The sequence below is a fragment of the Canis lupus genome, chromosome 12 (assembly GCF_003254725.2).
Source record: "Canis lupus dingo isolate Sandy chromosome 12, ASM325472v2, whole genome shotgun sequence".
In the NCBI taxonomy this organism is placed as follows: Eukaryota; Metazoa; Chordata; class Mammalia; order Carnivora; family Canidae; genus Canis; species Canis lupus.
Window position 1 is genome coordinate 55,653,403 of NC_064254.1, and position 24,985 is coordinate 55,678,387.

Genomic DNA, 24,985 nt, shown 5'->3' on the forward strand with positions numbered 1-24,985 from the left:
TAGGCCAATAGACGGAATGCCCTCATCATTAGGTGAGTAGCTGGTCTGCTTATTTACAGGTAAAGGTTTGCTGGCAGCGTTCCATTCTGGAGGGGGCTGCTGATGGAACCTATTATTCCACACATAAGACAGAAGGCTAGGATTCATGCAAGGATTAGGTGGGAGAGAGCATAGCTTAGAGAAATGAATTGTGTCATGCAAAGGGGCCAGATTTTTCTAATGTAGAAGTAGTGATAGACAAACCAAATAATTCAGGAAGGCATAGAAACAGGAATGTGGCTGAGAGAGCCAGCTGATCCTCAGTTATTTATCCTTCCCTTCTGGAGTTCTTGCTTGGAAGTGTCTACTCAGCTAGGGACTTCGTTTCCCAATACTGCTTGTATCTTAGTTGGGTCATGTGACTAGTTCTTGTTGAGAGAGTGTGAATACATGAAGTGGTTATGAGCAGATGTTGCTGCTCCTCAGTCTTTTTCCTCATCTATAAGCCAAACAGAAACTCCTAGAACAGAGTCCTAAGATGAGAGGAGCCTGGACTCTAAATAACATGTGGATGGTTGCTCAATGAGGGATACACACACTGGACTGTTATGAGTAAAGCCATGGGAATTTGGGCTTTATCTGTTATGTAACTATCTAAGATTATAATGTCACATTCCCTTAATTAATATAGAATCATCAACAGACTCAACAAATGTATGACACTATGATAGTCTGGAAATGGTTATTAAGGCAATCAGAAAGAGATTTTATAGTAAGTGTAATTCATATTAAATGAAGAGAACTTTTCCATTGCCACATATGTCCAAGGGAAAAAAGAAAAAAAATAGTATGAAAAATATCACAACATAAGATGGCAGGAATTAGACCAAATAATTTAGTAATCACAATATGTGTAAACTGTTCGATGTCATCCATTGAAAGGCCATCCATCCAAACAAACTCAGATTTATTTAAAATAGGAATCTAAGTATATTTTCTTTATAAGAAACATCCCCAAAAAAAAAGAAACATCCCAGAAAAATATGTTAGACACTAACAAAGTATGTGTAATGATATTAATATGACACAAACTAGAATTCACAATGAACAGAATTAGAAGGAAGGAAAAGTGGTATTCTGTGCTGATCAAAGTATCAAATCTATCAAGAAGGCAATAGTGATGGACCTATATCCACTTACTATAAAGATTCAAAATATGTTAGGAAAATAATAGGATCATAGAGAGAAGCCAAGAAATCCTCAGTCCTAGAGATTTTTAATACTCCTCTCTGAAACCGTCAGATCATGTATATTAAAAATAATAATAAAAATTTAAATAGAGAATCTGGACCACACATATTTTCCATGCACATGAAACAGTTATAGAAACTATAGTTAAATAAATCATTCTGACCACAGAGTGAGTAGGCCATGAGGAACTCACTGAAACCAGGAATCAGTTAATAGTCTTACCTCTCATACACTTGAAATTTTTTTTTTTAAAAGCACTCTTCTGAATTCATGAGTTAAGGGAAAATGAATGTCCAAATGACAAAATATTTAAATACCAATTAATGCATTGCTCTTCATATGGAATTGAAGAAGGACAGTTGTAGCCTTTTTGCAGTTTGTGTTCCTTGAGAAGAAGACAGTTTAGTTTGAAGATCTCTTGGAATCAGCACCCACCAATGGAGATGAAGAAAGCAGGATTTAGGAGGAGAAGTTCTTCTTTGATGTAAACCCAACAATAGTCTCAGCTGACTTTGCAGGCAATTCTGGAGCTGAAATGCCTGTTCATGTGGGGCCGAGGTGGCCAGGACTTTATATTCTTGTACCGACCTATCAGTCACTAGATGGTGGCTACCCAGGGAAAGGTCATGACCTTGGACAAGGCACTCAATGACTGAGGCCATCCTCAGCTCTCCCAGCAGCCAGAACTATAGATTCTTTTTTAAAGAGGGATCTGGGCAATTCATCACAGTGTCCTCTCTAAGGCTTGATGCATCCATTTAAAAATAGGAAAGATGCAGAATAATGAACTATGCTTTCAACTCCAAACATAAGAATTATAAAACAAATGCTAATAAAACAGCTGGAAGGATAAAAGCAGGTATTCATGAAATAGAAAAAAAATTAACAAATATTTTAAAACTATTTTTGAAAAATATGAATTACTTAGATAAACTTTGGCCAAATGTATTCAAAAATTATAAAGAAAGGAAGAGGCAATATATAAGAAATGAAAGGTTTCTTGATATAAAAAATGAAAAGTGGTATTTAGAGGTGTAGAAAGGAAAAGTGATTATTAGAAGAATAGAAACTTTGTTTTTTAAAGTTTTATTTATTTATTCATGAGAGACACAGAGAGAGAGAGACACAGGCAGAGGGAGAACCAGGCTCCATGCAGGGAGCCCGATGTGGGACTCCATCCTCTGGGACTCTAGGACCACACCCTGAGTCAAAGGCAGGCGCTAAACCGCTGAGCCACCCAGGCGTCCCTAGAAAAATAGAAACTTTATACCAATACAGTTCAGCACCTTGATGAATGAGTTTCTACAAAAATATTAATTACCAAAATTGAACCAAAGGATAAGAAAATATAAGGAACTGGGGTAGTCATCAAAAAGTAGCCACATACCTCCTCAGAAAGGCCCAGATCTTTTACTTGCTTATACTGCCAACTCTACTTAACAGTTACTTCCCATATTATAGAAACTTTTTCTAAAGTCTAGAAGAAAATGGAAAGCCACCCGTCACTTATAAAGCTAGCGTAATTCAATTGCCAAAATTCAAGGGCAGCAAAAGAAACAAGATCCGTATCTCACTTATGAGCATAGATACAAAAATTGTAAATAAAATAAAACCAAATCCAATAATCAACTTTCAGTCCTTTGTTTTTCCAACTCATCATCAGCTTAATTACTTCCTGTTTTTTGAAACATCCTTTTTTTTTTTTTTTTTTAAGATTTTATTTATTCATGAGAGACATAGAGAGGCAGAGAGATAGGCCGAGGGAGAAACAGTCTCCCTCTGGGGAGCCTGATGCAGGACTCCATCCCAGGACCCTGGGATCATCATGACTTGAGCCAAAGGCAGGTGTGCAACCATTGAACCACCCAGATGCCCCTGAAACACATTCTTCACTTGGCTTTTGGGTTTTCCAGGATTATCTCCACTTACTAGTTGCTACTTCTCAATATTCTTTTCTGGTTTTACCTCATATCCTTAACTTTTTAAAATGAGAGGCCTGGATTCAGTTTTTGTACTTCTGTCTGTACCAGCTTTTGTGATAATCTCATACTGTCTCATGGCTTTACCTGGCTACGCACATATATGTGTAATACCCAAAATGATGTATTAGGACACCCCATAGAAACAGAACCAGTGGGACACTAGGATTTTATTTGTAGGGAGAGAGTTTTATTATAAGGAATTGACTTATGCGGGATCCCTGGGTGGCGCAGCGGTTTGGCGCCTGCCTGTGGCCCAGGGCACGATCCTGGAGAACCGGGATCGAATCCCACGTCGGGCTCCCTACATGGAGCCTGCTTCTCCCTCTGCCTGTGTCTCTGCCTCTCTCTCTCTCTCTCTCTCTCTCTCTCTCTCTGGGACTATCATGAATAAATAAATAAAATCTTTAAAAAAAAAAAAAAGGAATTGACTTATGCAACTGTAGAAGCTAAGAGGTCCCAAGATTTATGCAGTCAGCAGCTGGAGACAGGGGAACCAAGGGAATAGTTTCAGTCTAAAACTGCAGGCCTGAGACCCAGGAAGAGCCAGTGTTTCAGTTTGTGGCTAAAAGCATGAAAAAGTCAATATTCTAGCTTGAGGACAGCCAGGCAAAGAGAATCCTCTCCTTTTGAGCCTTTTAATTCTATCCAAGCCATTAACTAATCATAGGAGGTCCACCCATATTGGAAAGAACAATCTGCTTTACTCAGTCTGTCTATTCAGATGTTAAATCACATGCAGAGACACCTTCACAGATACACACAGGGTAATATTTGACCAAATATTGGGGAACCTCGTGGTCTAGTCAAATTGGCAAAATTAATCATCACAGATGATGACTCCTAAATTTGTATCTCCAAACTGGGCCTTCTCCTAAAATGCAGAATGGGTGTATCCAATGACCCGTACATCATTGATGAACATCATGGATGTTTAAGAGGTTATCTCAGGGGTGCCTGGGAGCGGCTCAGTCACTTGAGGGGACTCAGTCGACTAAACCTCTGACTCTTGACTTCAGCTCAGATCATGATCTCAGGGTTCTGGGATTGAGTCCTACATCAAGCCCCACATCAGGCTCTGTCCTCAGTGGGGAGTCTGCTTAAAGATTTCTCTCCCTCTCCTGCCTCTCCCCAGCTCACTGTCACCCTATCTAAAATAAATTAATAAATCTTTTTTTTTTAAAGAGGTATCACAAACCTAATGTGTCCAAACCAAACTCCCATTTTCCTCCCATAGACCTGCTCATTGCACAATGTTCTCCATTTCAGTTAGTGGCAACTCTGTAGTTGATGCAGACCCCAAACCACCCAGTAATTCCTGACACCTTTCTTTTGCATCCAGATTGGCAGCAAGTCCCACGGCTCTACTTTCAAAAAATATTCAGACTCCAGCCACTTCTCCTACTACCACCTAGTGGAAGCCTATCATCTTTTGCCTGGGGTTTTGCAATACCCTCTTACTTTATCATCCTACTTCAATCCTTGAACTCTTGGACTCTATTTCAATACTGCAGCCCCAGTGATCTTAATGAAAATGTGAGTCAGATTATATCACTTCTGCTCAGCCCCCTTGATGACTTCTACTTTCACTCAGAGTAAAAGCCAGTGTTACTTGTTTACCTGATTCTATCCAATCAGGCCTCCCTCATATGACTTTTGCCCTGCCTGCCTCCACTCCAATCACACTGGCCTCCTTGGTATTCCTCAGACATTCCTGTCAAGCTCTCACCTCAGGGCCTTTGCACAGGTATTTCATTTGCCTGCATTACTCTCCTGGGTAACTATATGACTGACTCCTTTGCCTTTTTCAGGTTTTGTGTAAGTACCACTTTGTTGGAAAGTAAGACTTTAGCTTTTATCTATGCTAACTTAATTTTTAAAGAAGACTGTATTAATGGATTACTTATATTGATAAAAAAATAATAAAGACAAAAAGCCACCATTTCATTTTTTTTTAAACTGTGAGGAATTGTAAGCCCAGTCAGTCACAGCTCTTTCCCCTCTGAGGTTTCATTGTTTTTGTTTTCAAATATTTTATTCATTTATTCATGAGACATACAGAGAGAGAGGCAGAGACATGGGCAAAGGGAGAAGCAGGCTCCCTCTGGGAGCCTGATGCAGAACTTGATCCCTGGACCAAGGGATCACGACCTGAGCCAAAGGCAGACACTCAAGCAGTGAGCCACCCAGGTGCTCCCCTCCCCCAAAGGTTTTGGATCATATTTATTCAGTAGTGATAAGGATGCCTGGGTTCATAGAGTTGTAAACACAAAACTTATACGTGTTTCAACTTACACAAGTAAAAATGATCTTTATTAAACTGTCATCTTTTGTCTTTATCCATACAGATCTCTCTGTAAATTGCTGGTGTGGGGATGGGGAGCAGAAGGATGCTTGGAGATACTGGGGCACTAAACTCTGGTTTCTTCCCATGCATAAGAATATGGCATTACTGATGCTGATATTGGATTAAAAGCCAAGAGAGTGGGACACCTGAGTGGTTCAGCGGTTGAGCATCTTCCTTTGGCTCAGGGCATGATCCCAGAGTATGGGGATTGAGTTCCACATCAGGCTCCCCACAGGGAGCCTGCTTCTCCCTCTGCCCATGTCTCTGCCTCTCTCTGTGTGTCTCATGAATAAGTAAATAAAATCTTAAAAAAAAAAAAACTGAGAGAGTGATGATTATATCAGCTCCCTAACGTAGAACTTCTTAGGTTCTTAGTGGATGTGTCCTACTGAAAAGGGGATTTAGTGCTGAGTCCAAGAGACTTGTGACCTAGCAGACATTTTGCTGTTTTCCAGGAACCAGCTGGCCTAGTCTTACATAAAACATATCACCTAAAGCCACTAGGTAATTAGGAGCCAGGGAAAACTGGACACCTGACTGCTCATAAGTTTTGAGTCCTTGTCTAATTAGTTAGGGACTTAATGTGGTAGCATGTGATCTCATCCTCTCAACTTGTAACTAAAAATACCAGAATCTGGTTCAGAAGAGGGACCTAAAATGCTACAATAGACTTTTCTTTAGGCAGTGGTGACTTTTAAAATAACCTACAAACAGATGTAGTTCCAAGCAGCTGTTGAAATGAGAAAAATCACCCACCGTTGAAAATGTGCTCAACTTCTCACCTAAGTCCTAACTGTTGTCCATGAGGAGATGTTGGCATTCTGCAACTTGTATCTGATGATTAGTCATTTAGTTAATATCCACCAAGAAGAGGCCTCGTGAAATAGCTTTTAAATTTAGCCAGAAAAAAATAGCACCATTAATGATGGCCTTGACATTCAGCAAAGCCAAATTAAGCACTCCATCTGACATTTTATAGACAGTCTATTACATGGCCTCACACTTGGTGGACATTCGATAAGCATTAATTAATTGCCTGGTTGACAAGGAACAGCTATACATATGCCTGGTATAGAAACTGCAGTAGTGGAATAACTAGGAGGCTGATTTTCAAAGTCCTGTGGGATAGGGCCTTGTGAGCCCCAAAAGGTGTGTGGATTTTTATTTTTTTGCTTTTTTAGAGAATTAAAATGGTTTCATAATTTCCTTTTAAAACTGAACACATTCATTAAAAAATCAAATTCCCTTTGCCAGTTCAATGTGAAGTACTAGCTAATAGTGGTGTGGTCAAATGTTATTTCCTTTTTAAATAGAAAGCTGAGAGCCTTTGAAGAATCATTGTCACATTCCCTTTTAAAATTGTTCGCATCAGTGCCAGAGAAGTCATTAACATTTCAGATAGGATGACTGTTATTTTCATTATTGTGCCGGTAGTACAGTGTTTTCATTATAGTGAATGAATGGTGAACTCTGGGCTGCATTTTACTCCTTCATTTAAACTGATTCACTTCTCCTGAATATAAATATGATGAAGCTAGGAAAATATTTGCAACATAAAATAATAGCTAACTTTTTAAAAATCATTTATTTTATGCTGCCATTGTGCTAAGCTCTTTATGTGTATTTGTTTCAAGTGTGTGTTGAAAGAGTTTCACTTTTTCTGCCGCATTTTTTGTGCTTTTTAAAATTGTAACTTTCATTGCTGTTTTATTTAAAATCACAATTTCACTCATGCTTATTTAATCACAGTGATACAGTCAACCTTAGCTTCATCTGAAAGAACAAGAACGCATGTTTGAAGGATAATAAAGCTGATGAAAGTTTTAAACCTTTAGAAATTGAATATTGAGCCAAGACAGATGGTCTCTAAAAGAGGGGCAAAACAGCTGATCATGTGAATCGGATGAATTGATGTAAAGAATTGCTGGGATCTATAGCTATGCCCTGATTCTGCTTATCATTTTTATAAAAAAACTGATTGAAAATGAATTGTCCACACTGGGATGATCCAGCTGCTTGTTCAATCAATTGCTTTTAATTAGCCCATCTGATGTTGATTGGATTTGGGGCCTGCATGCCTGGATTCCTGAAAGATTGAATTACCAGCATTCTTCTCATTTAGAGGCGTTTGACTCCAAAGTGATAAGAGAGATTTCCATATCAAATCATTTATATCACTTAAAAAATTATACATATGCACATATAAATTTTCATAGGATTAAGAGAAGTTCTTTAGTTACTTTTTGATAAGTATTAGCACTCTTTTTTTTTTTTTTTTTTTTTTTTTAGTATTAGCACTCTTGAGGACTATTCCTAAACTATTATTTTTTGTCATTCTGTAAGATAAGGAGACTTTGCTTGTAGCCTGCATGGATGGAGTATCAAATGTGTTTGCAGAAGGAGTGAACTTGAACATATGTGACAACCCAAACACTTTGTATTAAACTGGCTTGTTCTGCCTTGGATCAGGAAGGTTCCAGTGAACTGGTTGCTTAGCAACTAATGGAGTTAGAAGAAGCAGTGTGTTAGCTAGGGCTCTTGCCCTCATCTGTGTACAGCCAAATAATGGGAGAGTGGCTTCAGCATGGATTGCCTGACTCACAACTGTCAAACCAACCTGATGAAAAAAATGAAAGATTGGAGAGAGATTCCACAGCTGGGCTAGGTACCTGTATCTATAGTTGTACGCACCTTATCACACCTTATTTAATGGTAGCACACTGAAGAGAAAGATATTAAGAGAGAACATTACAAATAAAAGAAGAACTGCTGAAATTTTGGATTCGAATTTTAATAGTGGTCATTAACTTACTCTAAGTTTTTAAAGAGAAGCATAGTAAATGATAATTAACGCAACTCCACATTATTATCTTCAACATTCTTCCAAAAAGTCCTCTGTAGAAAAGAGGTAACAGATTTTATGTGATGAAGTAATGAATTCTAAGACACAGTGTGTTTTGGTGCTTGTACATATGCATACTTTATGGCGCAGGACTAGTGCTTCTGCTCCTTTTCCCTTTTTATACCCACAATAGACATAATAACAAGATCCCAAGCACTCTCAGTTGAGTCTAGATATGGCCTCCCAGCCCTCACCAAGGCTCCAGGCAGCCACTACCGATACCAGATTGGGCAGGCAAGGTGACAGTACCCTGTCATTCTTTATGACAAATGGAGACTCCTTAAAAGCTTCTGGTTTTTGAATTCCTGGAAATGGGTCTGAGTTTTTTTTTTTTTTTTTAAGACTTTATTTATTCATTCATGAGAGACACAGAGAGAAGCAGAGACCTATGCTGAGGGAGAAGCAGGCTCCCTGCAGGGAGCCTGATGTGGGACTCGATTTCAGGACCCCAGGATCACAACCCAGGCCAAAGGCAGATGCTCAACCATTGAGCCACCTAGGTGCCACGAGTATGAGGGGTTTGTGTCCATAGCAGCTCCATGATAGCCACATGAAATTCCTCTTTAAAAAAATATGCTAAGAAGGAGATGACCCAGAGAAAGTCAACCAGAGTAATTGGGGAAAGGAAGGTGGCATGATAGGTTTACCTGAAGGCTGTTACCACTGCTTACCATCCAAGAACATATGACAATTTACTCTTCCAGAGGCCTTATTCTTGAAACCATGAGTCTGAACTTTTATTTCCCAGGGAGTAACCTCTCCTCCCATCCACCAAGATGTGGCAACCGGTCCAGCCTTGCTGGGATTTGGACTTGGGTCTTCTGCCCAGATTATATGATTTCTAGCCTTGGCCTCTAGTGCTAACATTTTATGTATCAGATAATTCGGATTAGGGGCTCTTTCTAAGAGGAGAGACTTGAGCAGTGACCACATATCAGAAAGGCTGTTAAGCAGCAGAATGAATTTACTGAAATTCTACTAGGACCAAGGGGAGAAAGTTATCAGGGGGGCAATTATAATTCAGTATTCTGGAAGTATTACTAATACTTTGTATTCTTGTTTAAAATATTGGATGTCTCATCTCTTTGAATATTCAGGTATGCAAGGAGTGCCACAAGGGGTGGAGGACTGACCATAGTTGTGCCTCTCAACTTGTAATATGCATGTGGGTCACCTAGAACTTTTGTTAAAATGTGCCTTCCATCCAGTAAGTATGCAGTGGGCCTGAGATTCTCATCTCTGAGTAGTGAGGGGCCAGTGATCTCTATAGTACCTTCTAGTTTCAGTATTCCATTTACATAAGAGAAGCTAGAATTTTAGCTGTGATGTTTAAAACACACCCAGCGTGGCTTTGATAAACACTATAAGAGCCTCTTCTGTGTTGTACAGAATCTTCCCTGAAGGCTTATCATATTGTAATCGACACAGAATCCCTCACTTGGCCTCTGCAGTTGCTCCCCCTCTTATTTTTTCTCTTCAGGCTTTCCTGATACTACTGTCCTCTGAAACTTGCCTTCTACATAACTAACTTCCCCTGATTCGTGCGGACTGTGTATCACATCTGCTCGGTCACTTCTCGTCGTGGGCTCCAAATTCTGTTAGGACAGCTGTCAAAGTGCAGGAAATTCAAGTTTGGTTTTAGGCAGTGCATCCTTAGTAGCTTTTGAAAGGCACGATTGTGTCCTATGAGGACAGAACACATGGTCTCTATGTGAAAAGATTGATTCAGTAATGGTTATCAAATATATTCAATAAGGAAGAGAAAGTGTCATCCCTAAATATCTGAAAGAATAGACTTTTTTACATGGTGGGTAGTAAAGTATTGAAATCCCATACCCAAGGAATATAGCCATAGACTAAAAGGTGACAGAAACACCAGAGGAATGAGCAAAAGCCAAGAAAGAGATTCAAGAGGGTAACCCAAGGATAAAGCCAGGTGTGTGGATTCCATCTTCTGTTTTCCAGAGTATGTAACAATGGATAAGGATAAATACAACTCATGTATAGCCTGACTTCATGGTGGGCAACAGTTTCTGGCCTTCCCATCTACTGTATCTTTAGCTAAATAAAAAACAACTTGATTTGTGTCCTTTTTCTGTTCATTCCCCAAAAGACCCAAGTAGCTGAAATCTGACCACATCCTGGAGGAGGAGAATTCTAAAGAGAAATAGGATAAACCATAATCATGCTGGTTTTGAAGGGCTCATTATCACTATGTAGTTAATTTAAGAAGTAACTGTGCCAAGAGCAAAGCTGTGAAATACAGCTAGATTCTTTGAATAAACAAGTTACATATTTGAAGATGTTGGGGAAAACCAATATGTTTCACAGTTTTTAGCATATAAGGTGAACTTTTCTTTATATGGTTAAGATGAGGGAAAACTGGTAGTTGAGAAATAATTTTTGCTGCTTAATTATATGTATAGTAATGTAATTGCTGTTTTCGTTTGTCTTGATATTTTATTCTCTGAGATTTTACTGTACTGTTGGAGGAAGAATTAAAACAGCTACAAATGTATTGGGGGGAAAACCCTCCAACCAAACATCCCCACTCTTTCAGGCCATTAAGCTCTCCAGATTGGATTGTTTTTACATTTGCGAGATAAAGAAGGTAAATAGTCCAGTTCAACTGTGGTCAGGACCCTTCTGTCTTTAATGCCAGGGAAATGGGGAATTGTGGTTAATTAAACAGTCTCATTAACTGAGATTTGCCACCCATTCTATATGTGAGGTATAGCCAAAATGCAATAAAAGATAATCACCATTAATACTAAATTGAGCAAAATGTAATCTTTGTTGACTCAGAAGGTAGCTCAGATCTCTGTAATGCCACATGGCCGCTGTAAACATTACTAATAAATAATACTGCACATATAAAAGATGGAGGGGATCAGGCTAGATCTGCTGCTATCATTACAAGTTGCTCTTTTTCATAACTTCCTTAGGCATGTTAGTTTGAATTTATTTAACTCTCATAAAAGATAAGGGTTGATGTACCCCACACATGCAGTTATTTCATTCATTAAAACACCTAGATTTCTGATAAAAGGGAGTTCACTGTACATCTTGCCCATGTCCAGTGCAACTCCAAAGTTACATGTAGTTTACCAGGTGAAAAGATCATTATTTACCAGCTTATAAGTGCTTTAAAAAAAAGTCTATTGGTCTTCTCATCTTTGAAGATGTAGAATTTCCATTGGTCAGTTTTGTGGCATAATGTACCGACCTGAACTGGGTTGTAGTTTATCTTGTGACTGCATGACAACTAACATGACCCAAAGAAACTTAATTCATGTACTGTGATTTTAAGACTCAATTTGTGTCATTTCTGTGTGAAATACAGGAGGAATGACACACTGTAAATCAACAATTCTCTCTGTGGTTGTGGTTTAAGTGGATTGTGTTCCTACAAACTGGATTTTCAATTAGAAAGATTTGTGGGGCAGCAGCATATTATCAACCAAGAGTGAGCTGTGACAACTGTAAATCTCAGCCTGGCAAAGACTCTCCCAAAGACAAAAACAGCGTGAACCAAGGAAGAATCTGCACACTGCTTCCATATTTCTAAGCAGAACCTTATCCCATGCTTTGGCAGAATGTTGTGGCTTGATAGAGGGCATTGCCATATGTTCCTACTTTTTTCTAAATGTCTAGCTTTGCACTAATTTTTACTTAGCTTCTTTCTGTTTAACTGTAGCTACTTACCTAAAACACCTATATGCAAAAATATGCATATGCAAAAATTCTCTTCCTATGTCAGATTCATTATTTTTGCTCAGAACACTGTGGAACAGCTGGATGTCATCTGAAGCTACATCATCATCTGAATTTTTGAAGAGCATGTTGGTTCATCATTCATTCATTCATCTGTATTTATTGCATGCATGCAGTGCTAGGGTCCAGAGGCTTCACAGTGAGGAGGAAGATATGGTGCCCACTTTCATGGAGTTTACCTTTTCAGGACATTCAGTGCTAAAAGATAACACTGATAATGATAGGTCCTATCACTGATAGTGATATGGACCTGTGATATGGACATGTTAGAATTTATATGTTCTTTTGCCACCAAAGGACATTTTGTCCTTCACTGTGGGCTCCAGAAACTCTCTTGACATTGTTTCACAGGCTCTCTTGACATTTCACAAGCTTCACAAGCTGATAAATGACTGGGTTCTTCCTTACTTTGGTGGTATCCAGTGAGACTTCTTCTAATTGAGGTGTCTTGTAAGTTTATTAAACCCAAAACATAGACCTTGATTTAATAGTTCCTTTTTTTCTTCTAATTAACTGATATTGTAACTTTTAAAAATTATGTTTAAAATTTATGACATTAAGTTCCTAGGACTATATGATATGATATCAGAATGGAAGTTGTGTGTTTATGGAAATGGTGGTGATGGTTTTTATGATGTGGTCAGTCCTTAAAGTAGGGTATAGGAGTATGTGGTTAAAGTGAAGTCCTATAGCCAGACAGGGATTTTGAGTGGGTCAGTCATTAGAAAAGTATTTCCTAAAGGAACAGATGGGCAGAGGGCAGAGGAGGGGCTGTTTCCTTGCTCTTGTTCCAGATGGGATCAAAGAGACACAGCTTGGATTAGAACAATAGCTTCTATTTATTAAGCATCTACTATGTGCCAGGTACTATGCCCGACATTAAGCATAATCATATCTAAACTTCAAGACAACTCTATGAGGTTTGTATTGTCTCTGTATTACAGATAAAGGGCCTGAGGTTCAGAGAAATTAGCCAAGGCAAATTGCCACATGACTATAGGTTATGAACCCAGGATTTGAATCAGATGTGTCTTTCTGCACAGTCCTGAACATTAAAACTAAAAGTTTTCAAAAGACACTTGTTAGAAATACACAGGTGACACATATTTGTTGTAGTGATCCAAATGATACTATGTAAGTAAAGTAAAATTCATAGTCTTTTCCTTCCCTCAATAGTCATACCTTATGGGGCACCTTGGTGGCTCACTAGTTGAGCACCTGCCTTAAGCTCAGGTCCTGATCCTGGGGTCTTGGGGTGAGTTCTGTATCAGGCCCTCTGCAGAAAGCCTGCTTCTCCCTTTGCTTATGTCTCTGCATCTCTCTGTGTGTCTTTCATGAACAAATAAAATCTTAAAAAATAATAGTCATACCCTCGAACATAACCACAGTGATAAATTTGGTGTTCCTTTATTGTGTGTACAAACATGTACAATGATATATGTACATTATTTAAGGGGTTGTATTCTCATTCCGACTCTACCAAGCCAGGCTTCAAGTTCAGTAGCTCACTGGTTGAGGATGCCTGTTCTATGCCACCTTTGCTATGATTGCTTTTGAAAGACCCCAAAGAAAGTAGATTCAGAAAACTCCCTTGGTGGCCTTTTCTTTTATTTAACCTTTGTTGTCAGGAACTTTTTGCATTTCATTAACCCAAAAAATTCTTCTGCAGTTTGAGTCCTTTCTGTCAACAGTGGAGTTGATGGAGAGCAGCTGGTCACCATTTCAAGTGCAATTACAACTTGGAAGATCTGAAAAAAGAAGTTAGTGTTGGGAAAATAAAACATTGAAATACCTGTATACTAAAAAACACATTGGAAACAACTGAAATTTTTTCCAGTTTTTTTTTTTTTTTTAGAGTGACTGTAAGAAGTCTAGAAGCAAATTCAGAATTACACAAATAGAAAGTCTTTTTTTTTTATTGTGACCTGTGCTTTTTAGTTTTGAAATTTTATTGATTTATGTTTTTAAGTAGGCTCCATGCCCAATGTGGGACTTGAACTCATGATCCTGAGATCAAGAGTTGCATTCTCTGTGTGAGCCAGACACCCCTGGTTTTGATTTTAGATCTTTTACAAAACGCATAAGCAGAATCCATTTGCATTAAAATCAATTTTCTGAGAGCCCTTTTTAAACTATTGCTACCCTTGATTAAAAAAAAAAAAAACAAAATAAAAAAACCCAGAGATAGTATTCCCAATGTATCACTGCTTTTAACCAAAGAATACATGAAAACTTAATTGTATTTCATCATTATTCCAGTATGTAAGTTTCATTAAGACTTTACCATATACAGGCACTATAAAAAATACTTCATACATGTACTGTCATCTACATTTCAAACACGTTCATGAAGTGGGTACAATTTTTGGCCCCATTGTTTAGATAAGAAAACAGAGTCAGAGAGAGGTTACATGTTTGTCCCAGTAACTTGCCAGTGTGTGTAATCAAACCCAGAATAGTTTGATTACACATTTGCCTTTAATCACTGTGGTTCACCAAACCAAGGGTTATGTGATTTCAGATCCATTTTTCTTAACCAATCATATAGTACCTTAAATCCCAGTGGCAACACCATTAAGCCATAAATCCCAGTGGCAACACCATTAAGCCATATCAGTTCACTACCTATCCACATTGCCAAATATACCATATTGACCATTCAGTTTCTAAAGAAATGTCAGGTTTCATTTATTCATGATAAAGTAAATTCCTGAAAGTAAAATATTCTAAATGTTTGCTATTTAACATAGCAAATATAATTGAGTACGTTACCCATTACATAATGCCTAATGTCTTTAGGATATTTTGAGTGTTTTTTTTTTTTCAAATTTTAAGCATTTAAAATGCCTTTAGAAGATTTCTCAAATCAAAAGAGAGCAATGATTTTCTATTTCTAACAATTAAAATTTTTAACTATAAGCTAACAGAGAATTCTGTTCATTATGAAAATTCAGAGCTAATGGAGAGAAATGAGGATCTCTGGAAAGAATAATGGGCCACCAATTAATACTGCCAGTCAGGGGTGCCTGGGTGGCTCAGTCGGTGAGTGTCTGACTCTTGGTTTCTGCCCAGATTGTGATCTCAGGGTCATGAGATTGAGTCCCGCCTTGGGCTCTATGCCGGGCATGGGCCTGCTAGGAATTCTCTCTCTCTCTCTCTCTGTCTGTCTCTCCTTCTCTGCCTCTCCCCTCTCAAAAATAAAAACCAAACAAAAAAACCACCATTCAATATATATTAAATTAAAATATATAGAGCTATGAGGATCAAAAACAAATTTATCACCATAAAAATTCTAAGACGTGAATATTATTAATACTTTAGTCAAACAAAAACATCACTTTTCTAAACTTAAAAAATTTAGTGTATACTAAAATATTTTCATACATAAGAGTAAGATCCCCCCCTTACTTTTTTGTTTTATCTCTATGAAGTTAGCTAAGCTGCAGAATTTGAAGGGATAGTTTCCTTAAGACTTTTATCACTTCTGACATCTATTGCAAGTTTGAGGGATTCCTAAAATTATTCTCATATTCAATAATTCACTAGGAAGTCTCCCAGAACTCGCTGAAATGTTTTATATTTACTGACTTTTTTCAGGGAAAGGATACAAATTGAGTGTATCCTACAAATTGGGGAATTAGACAAGGAAAGACACATTGAACAGAATCCAGAAGTGGACCACATACAGAGCTGCTGGCCATCCTCCCCCTTTGGAGTCATAGTATATCTCCTCCTGGCCATGCTAAGTGATAAAATGCCCAGAGGACTGCCAACCAGGGACACTCACCCAACCTTTTGGTGTTCAGAGTTTATTTGAGGCTCAGTTATAGATTGCCCATGTGTTTGACCTTTTGTACCCCGCCTCTCCTACAGGTCAGGCTAATACCTTTCATTCTCAGTTTCTGGAGGCCAGAACTGATATACTATGGTGCAAACCCCCATAATAAATCATGTTGTTAGACTGTCATTGGCCAGGCCAGACAAACAAGAACACTCCTGTCTGGCAGGATATTCCAAGGGCCTGGAGATTTCCAAGGCCTGGAGTGGCCTTTCAGAAGCCCAGGGAAAAGTCCAGAGCTCCCTTTGGGTAAGGTTAATTCTCCACTATATAAATGTATACTTCTCTAAATTATGTATTTCATTATTGGTAACCCAAAATGGAATATTCTCTTTATACCTGTTAAGTCAACCTTTTTAAAAGTATACAAATTACTGTGGGTTTCCTTGTTTGTTTTTGGACATGGGATATGCAGATATATTTTTTAAAATTGTCAAGTTTTCATTTTTTTTAATTTTCAAATTTTCATTTGACATACTGATCATCCAGTAGAACTGATTTTCAGTAAGTTGGCCATTTGGAGAACTGGTTTGGGGCAAATTGATTTTCACTAAATAACTTAGTGATTCTCAAACTTAAGTGAGCATCGGAGTCATGTGGATGGCCTGTTATAGCACACATTGTTGGCCCCCACTGTGAGTTTTCTGATTCAGTAGGTCTGAGCTGGGGCCCCAGAAATCTGTACTCTAAAGTTCCCAGGTGACGCTGATATTGCTGGTCCAGGGTCCACATTTTGAGAGCCACTGGAATAGAGTGTATGATACATGGCAGATGAGAGGAATGAGCTGTGCCATTGAGATGAGGCAGAAAAAAAAGGCAAAGAGTCAGCAAACGAAAGTTCTACTTTCCATGTCCTGTTGGCAGGAGTGTTTGAAGTTCTCCAGATTTCATGATAGTTGTGAGACCCCAGATCCAGAGAATGAGTTCAGTGAGTGAGCCTAAACGTAGTTACCTCAGAGAACAGTCGTGGGGTTAAATAGAACTCTGTGTGTGAGGTGTACGGTGCCATTTGTGTGTTATTGTAGCTGTTTAGACAGCAAAGTGATTTGCAGTGGCTTGTTTTGAATACCAAAATCAGTCTTTAATTTATACAATGTTTTTCTTTCCTAGTCTGCCTAGGACTTTGTCTTATTCTCTTGCTTTGTAAATTCTGTCTCATTTCTCTCATTTTCTCCCATCTCAGGCCATGTTCAGTCTCTGTATGGTGGAAAGTGGAGCTGATGAGGTGAATTTACATGGTGTGACCAGCCTTGGTTTAAAGCAGGCCCTGGAGTTTGCATACACAGGACAGGTATGGTACCACATGTCATCTTAGAGCTTAACATTTTAACTGCAGCTAACCAGAGGGGATTATCCTTGACATCTGAGATTTAGGTATTTCTCTTGTTATTTATTTTGATGTTTAGAAAAAGAAAAAAAGCTCACATCTCCTTAATTTTATAACTAAAATGATTGAAAGGTAAAGCAATTTGATTTTAAATATGACCTGGGTAACATAATATTTTAATCTGAGCTCAGTGGCTTGCTGGTGTAATTTTAAAACATCCTAAAGAACCGTCGTAGAGGAAAGAGTTTGAAAAATAACTTGAATTGTTATTACTGAAGCTCTGTTACTTAATCATGGCTTTATTGGCTGAAAAAAGTTAAAGTTCCAAGAAGTTATCTCTGGCGCCTTTTCACCCTGTCCTACACATGTCTCAGAGTTAGGGTCTCAGTTATTAGATTATAACGTGATAGTTTGAGAGCCAGAACCATTCATCATTAAAATTGTCATAGGATTTACAGAGATCTCCAGACAACATCCATTTTCTCTTTTTTAGTGAGAGAATAATAATGATGACTAATGTAAGAGCCAGGTCAACATATGACTATCAGAGAAAATCAAAATAAAACTATGTAAAGACAGTATGAATCCAGATCCAAAGCATCATGTTCTTTACTAGTTTCATGCTATTGAAGCAATTATTAGAACACACAAAAACCTTCCTTTTAAAATTATTTTTAATTGAGATATAAGAGATATATAACATTGTATTAGTTTTGGGTATAGAACTTAATGATTCAATGTAAGTACTACAATTAGTTTAACATCCATCACCACACATAGTTACATTTTTTGTCTTATGGTGAGGACTTTTAAAATCTACTCTCAATATCTTTCAAACATACAATAGTATTTCAAATATACAATATTTGAATACAAAATTTTAAATATACGATAGTATTATTGACTGTAGTCACCATGCAGTACGTTACATCTCCAGGGCTTGCTTACTAAACCTGGAAGTATGTACCTTTGACCCCCTTCACCCATTTTACCCACCCCCCACTCCCCATTTCACTTGAGAGCCACTCAACTGAGTCAACCCACATACAGACTGGATGTTTACCCTCTTTCATAAAGTTTTGTTTTTTAATTCCATTTTATTCAACTTACATTTACTGTCTTCATGCTAAAATAAGGGCCTCTTCTGTTGGTAGGCCCATATCCTGGTGGAGTAAAGAAGCATAGACATAATCAAATGTACTCATTGTGTTAGAGAGGTACAGTAGAAGCAGAATACAAGAAGCATTGGAGACAAAAAGCAGGTTGTGGTCAGCTCGGGCCATCAGTACCAACTTTCACAGAGAAGGTGGTATTTGGGTCTTGAAGAATGTTGGGAGCTCTGTTTTCTACTAAATTTCCCTCCTTAGAGAGGCTTTCTAAACCATATGATATTGTCCATTTTCTTTTCCAGAACTAGTAGAATTTGAGATATGTTTCATAGAGTAAGCGAGGCAACTTGGCAGCAGAAATGAAAATAGTGGGTAGAAAGGAAAAAAGCATCCATTAGGTAGCAAGTGCAAAGGGAGATACAAAGGAAATGGATCACAAATTCAGAGGCAGCCCAGTCAGATTTCATGCCTTATGAAATTCAGGTGGACAGTTATTATTCACAGAGTTACCAAAACTGATTCCTACTGAGGTGAGCAAACTATGTCTTGTATGCTTTTTGGTTTACAGATATAAAGACAGATACCCGCTCTAAATTGTGTCTATTGTAGATTTCTTTCTTCGTGTCTGAAATATGGTCATGCCAGCACTTGCCTATCTGTAAACTACTATTGATAACCTATAGCTCATACTTTCCTGGGGTGCAGTGGGAATGAAATAGTACATTGTGTGTGTGTGTGTGTGTGTGTGTGTATTGTGTGTGTGTGTGTGTGTGTTTGATAAAACTACCCGAGTAATTTTTGTACTTAGCTGCATTGGTAATGGAATGGTTTAAGCTCAGAAATTATAGGCTGCAACACTTTTAAATCATGAGTAAACAGAAGGGTGCAAAAACTGCTATAAAGGCTGAGACAGAACACACATGCAGATATAAGTGGGTGTCTTATTATTTGCCTTGATTGCCCTATAGTTTCTTTCACAAGTATATATATATATGTGTGTACTATATGCAATGCTATGGCATGGACTTTTTGAAGGGTAAGAAAACTGCTTGGGAAGAAGTTTGCAGAAGGGAAGCCATATCTCATTGCTTAGGAGTCATATGCTCATATTCCACTTTTATGAGTTAAAAAGAATGCCATTAATGCTTAAAAAAAAAAAAAAAAAAAAAGCAAGCCCTAGGGCCAGACCTGAAGTTGCATTTATTCTGCCCAGTGACCCACTCTTGATATGTATACCCACAGACCAGCAACAAGCCTGCAGCGTACGGCAATAACTCATCTGTTCAGGTTATGTCCTGAGGGACAGGAAGTGGGCTGACATTTCGTGGAGCATCTTCTTCAAGACAAGGGCACTGCCCTAAGGATTTTATGTGTGTCGTTTGACCTAATCTTCTAGACAGCTCTGAAGAATGCAGTGATCCCATCATGCCCAGGAAGATGACGAGCCCAGGAAGGTACAGGGAATGACTCAAAGCACTCTCCCAGTGTACAATGACTCAGTGAGTCAAGCCCAGTCCTCTTAACTTCAAATCCATTTTTCTACCTTAATGTCCTATGTCGCTGAGGAAAGGTTAACTCGTATTTGTTCTACTTTGTTGAAGGAGGCAGGGAAGCATTTGGACATTTTAGGGAGTGAACTGTTTTGATGGTTCTCTCATCCTGGGTGCCTTTGCAACACTCAATTCATGAGAGCTTCAGGTTGCACTTGTACTCTATGTAGGATTACTCTTCACTGCACAGTGGAAATTGATATAGGCTTTCTTGGACGGCATCCATGGTACTTTGCTTTCTTCAATACCAAAATGACCTTATGATAAATTTGTTTTCTTTTTGAGACATGAACACAGATAATGGCAAAAAGTGAAATTGCAGTATGCTTGGGAAATGCAAAATGCTGCTTTCTCTTACTATGGAATTGACGTTAGCAGTAAGCAAAGACTGGAATATGGAAGCATGAATACAAGTAAATAGTAAATAACACTACATATTAGATATTCACTAATATTATTAGATATTAGATATTCACTAATCTGTTGTCTTTAGCTATGATATAGATTTGTAAAAGTCGGGGTTAACATTGAACTTATCTACCACTAGCTATTTCTACTGGCAGTTGATTATACCTTTAGATGGTGGTAGTAAGCATAGTATAAAATATAAGTATTTTAAATGTCTGAAAATCATTGCTGTCGTGGGAGATAAATTGGAAGTATCGCGTGGGTGCGATGAGTGAATGCTGCTACGTGTGATAAGACGTGTGCATGTTCCTCCTACGTAATGCTCTAAAGCATAACCTTCTTAAAACTGATCACAGATTTCATCCAGGAAATTTTAAAGAAAAAGCAAACTTTTCCCCTAATGCTAATGTATCTTCTGAAAGTGCACGCACTTTTCTTATCAAGGAGTCTACATGGGGCCGAGTAAGCGCACACTCTACTTTCACACTGAGTAGAGATGTGCCCTTCCTATGGGCACACCCTACTTAGGGCACAGCTTGTGCAGAGACTGGGATGCTTTGCAACCCTGTGGGTGTGTTTGCATAGCCATAAAGAGCAGAAGCAGCTGTGAGGGCAAAGAAGCCAGGCTACTCTCCAGGTCCTATTCTCGGCTGGTGCTGAGAGCCAGGTCAGAAGCAAGTGGTGTGATGCAAACTGTCACTGGGCAGCTCTGCCTTAGGGAGGAAAGGACAAAGTAAACTTAAGAAAACACAAACTCTCTCTTAATCTGGTGGGCAAGACTGCCTGTTACCTAGCCTCCCTCAGTCTCCTCACTTTCCAGCTCTCTCCATATTTCAGACCAGGGAGGAAAAAGAGGGAAAAAAGGATTCTGATGAAGATATTGCCTGGGAGGAGGATTCCCAGTCTGAACTAGACAAGAGGTCAGCCACTCAGGAGTAAGTAGATGTTGCTAAGAAAACCCAGAGACACTGGGGATCGATTAACAGCAAGACCCTTCTATAAAGTGAAGAGCCCTACTCAGAAGATGGAAGACTTCTAACCTCAAAGGTCCTGGAATAAGCCTCTAGGAATTTGAGTAACTAAGGACCAAAAGAGGAAGCAAAGAGGACTGAAAACCACAATAAAGTTCACTGGTTAGCACTCCAGCTGTGATGATATTAAGGATGATAGACTATGTGCCAAGTACAGTGCTTAATACCGTCTTTATAGGGGAACAAGGGCTTAAGCCTAGTTAGCTTCCTCTTACTTTCCAGGTAACTGTCCTCCTGTTCTGTCCCTTGTAGTCTTATGGAGAGAGAAACAATGCACCAAATGATAGTGATATTTGTAGTTCCCTTTAGTATTTCCACCTCCAGGTACTGCCAGCTTTGTCAACCATGAACCAGCCATATCCAATCTGGCCATCTGAACAAAAAGGACTCTTTGGTACCTGTGTTCCCTTGCTTTTCTCTTCATTATCCAGTAACTCTAGTCTTGGCCCCCCAATACATGGAAGAACCCATCTCTTTGGGACTCCCATCCTAATTACCTTCCTCTAATACGGAGAATGCTTTAGTACAATATTCACAAGGATATTTTGTGTAACCATTAATATTAATATTTTAGAGCCTTTGGAAATGTAGAAAAGTATGATGCTCTATTAAGTGAAAAAAAATTTTAGCTGTAATTGTGGTTATGTAAAAATATTCATGCAATCAGAAATTGTAAACTCCAGGAAGCTATTCCTTAATATTCATGCTCTTTGCAGTGGTTTTACTTCCTGATTCTTACTTGGTTCCTTAATAGGTTCACATTATTTTTTTTTACATAACATTGATAAGGCATACATTGTAGCATTCCATTTTATGATCATTGAAACTGTATTTGTAATGCATAGTTGAATATTTTTCTTTGTAGACCTGAGTGTCAGGCTCGGTAGCAAAGTGACAAGAGTCTTAATTAGAACTGCATCCCATGGACCATCCCTACATAGGGATAGATGTGTAATTTTACATGGACAAAGCCCCCATAAGATTTACTTACAAACATAACCTGGTTGAACTAAATGGTAGCCCATGAACAAATCCGGGAGAAATTTTTCTTAAGTGCGTCTCTGGGGACCAACATGCAGGCTTTTCAGTGGTTTAAATAATTTAGCTGTAGAATTCCTTCTTTACCTGGAAGTACCTCCAGAAGCCTGGCAAGCAAAAGGCCCCCAAGTACCTGCATTGTGCCGTAGGCTCTAGAGAGCAGTCTAAAGTCCACATTCTAAGGAAGAATATTTTGAATTGTACAGAAAATGTTCATTTTCTCCTCCCCTTAATTCTTGTCAGAGCTGTGCCAGAATCCATACTGGAAGGTTTGAGAGAGTAAAATGAAGGAAGCTTGAATTTCATCAGTGACTTGTTGATTTCTTGGATCTTTTGAAATTGCATTATCTGCCCTTGGAGAGATTTTCTCTTTTATCCGTGGATCATTGAAGCAAACATACAAGCAGATGTATCCACTTACGGTTTTGGGATGAAGATGTTCCTTGTTCTCACTCATCGTTTTACAAAAGTATCAATTAACTTGATAGACAAGAACTATATGCCAAGTGGAATTTTTATGGTTTCTCAAGATGTCAGGTAAAGCAAAAAATGTTGACATGTCTTGGTGGCCAAAAGTGGGAAGGACAGGTAAGGGACCTAATCATTTATTGTGGAAAAAGGAGAAGTGAGATTTTAGAGGTCCAGGTCCCGACCCCTGGAAGCCTTCTTTTCTCAGCTGAGGACCCAAGATCCCAAGGACTCACAGGGCCTGAAGCCTGTCTGTTCTTCAAGGAGAACAGCTGAGTCAGGCAAAGTGAAGCCACATGGGAGGAGCTCCTCCCTGTAGAGCAGGACCAGTTCTAATTAACAGCTTCAGCCAGCCTGTTCTATATTAAATTTGTGCATGCCGTCTGGCCAGAATGTAACCAGGTGTAGTTTATGCTGCAAGAATTATAAAGCCATTTGCTCAGCATATCAGTATCTAAAATAACTCTCTGTGAAGAAGTGTAACTGTGGCCACACTTCTGAGATTTGCTTTCATTTGGTAATGAAGCTGATACTTAAATTTTTTTTTAAAACTTTCCTGACTTTTCTGTACTAATTTGCAAGTTTTGGGTTTCTGCGTTATCTTTTAGGCATTCTCTAAAACCAGAATGGCTCCCTCACCTATGCAAAATTTGATTCAGATGTTGAAACTGGAAATAACACGCATGTACCAAGAGGATGTAAAAAAGGCTTATTACTCACACAATGAGGCTTTCTGGGGAGGACAGGGCAGCTCCCAAGCAGGCTCAAAAATGGCTTCACAGGGCAAGCAGGGCAGTGATTGGCTTTTATTGTGGTTAGGGGATGGAGCTGGAGGATCTTCACACAGGCTGGGGCTTGTGTGGTTTGAACTTCCTACCAGCACCACAGGAGAGAGCACTGAGTCTTTCTCCTACTTTTTTCTAGGTGTGAGGGAAGCAGGGAGGAGGGGGTGCTGAGACTTGAAAGCTGTTAGCAGACAAACATCAAAAATGGAGTCAGACCTCAGTTACATTAGTCTAGCATTCTACTTGAGTGATAAGTCACGTTTTAGGCACAGATATTTTCCTTTGAGATATTGTGAAACTCAGTCACTTAGAAAAACAAAACATGTCTCAACAATATGCTAAAAGCATTTGTGATCTTTCTCAGCATTAATTCTGTGCTGAGGAACCCTTCAGGGGTCAGGGTACTTGAGCTCATTGTGTACAGAACATGCATATCCAGATGGGGTCTCTGGATATCTGAGTTAGCTTTAGATGACAAGGATGAGTGTGGCCCCTCTGTGTTTTAACCTTATCTTTATTTATTTATGAAACTCCATTCAAATGAACTAGATTTGTTGCCTCTCTTTCCTCTACTCTCCTTCTGACTCTATCTCCCATCCCCACCCTATTGCCAGTATAGAAAGAGAAGTATTTCCTGTATGCTTTTGATAATGGTTCTGTTGTCATAAGTGGGGCAATAAACAAACAGCCCTTTTCTAGCTGATGTCCTCCAAAGTGGAATTGGCTAATATCCAGCAACTTAAAATAGTAGGTCAACCCACTTAGTTAATTCAGGGTAGATTTTGCACTTCTGTGCGCTTGTTTCTTTTGAATGTTTTAGCAGAAAGTGTTATTGCCAGACATTTTGTATTTTATGATACCCATCTGAAATTTTTTCCTTTGCTATGGTGGATGAACAGTAATTCTTGTTTTATAGTATTTCTAAGCAGAAATCAAAGTGGAATTTCTCAGCAGGGCTCTTTCTTGGTCATTAGAATTTCTGAGTGTTGGCTGCTCTCCAAAACATTCCCTAAGGAAATTCTGACCCTTCTTTTAGGGGCTCTATCAAATCACTTCTGAGTGGAAGGAGGTTAACAGTTTACTTAATGGAGAAACTTGATTAGCTTATTAATTTTCATAAGAAGATGTCAGCCTATTGATGGCTTTTTAAAGTACCTAAGCTTTTCCCCTGATTCAGCAAAAGAGAATAATTGCACTCC

At 38.7% G+C, this 24,985-nt stretch overlaps 1 protein-coding gene across 11 annotated transcripts in view; it reads left to right on the top strand.

Annotated features, from left to right (window-relative positions):
• Positions 1-24,985, top strand: part of KLHL32 (kelch like family member 32) — a 235,574-nt gene that overhangs the window by 83,393 nt on the left and 127,196 nt on the right. For 7 of the 11 annotated variants that reach the window (XR_007401315.1, XM_025444913.3, XM_049092399.1 and 4 more), the window contains one exon: positions 17,254-17,361. The exons of 3 other annotated variants lie outside the window; for them this stretch is intronic. Coding sequence is in view for 7 of the 8 variants with exons in the window: in XM_025444913.3 (XP_025300698.1) it covers positions 17,254-17,361 (108 nt within the window). In the remaining variant the exon portion in view is untranslated. Of the gene's footprint in view, positions 1-8,065; positions 8,222-17,253; positions 17,362-24,985 lie in introns of those variants that run through there. One more of the 11 variants, XM_049092393.1, reaches the window with a different exon arrangement.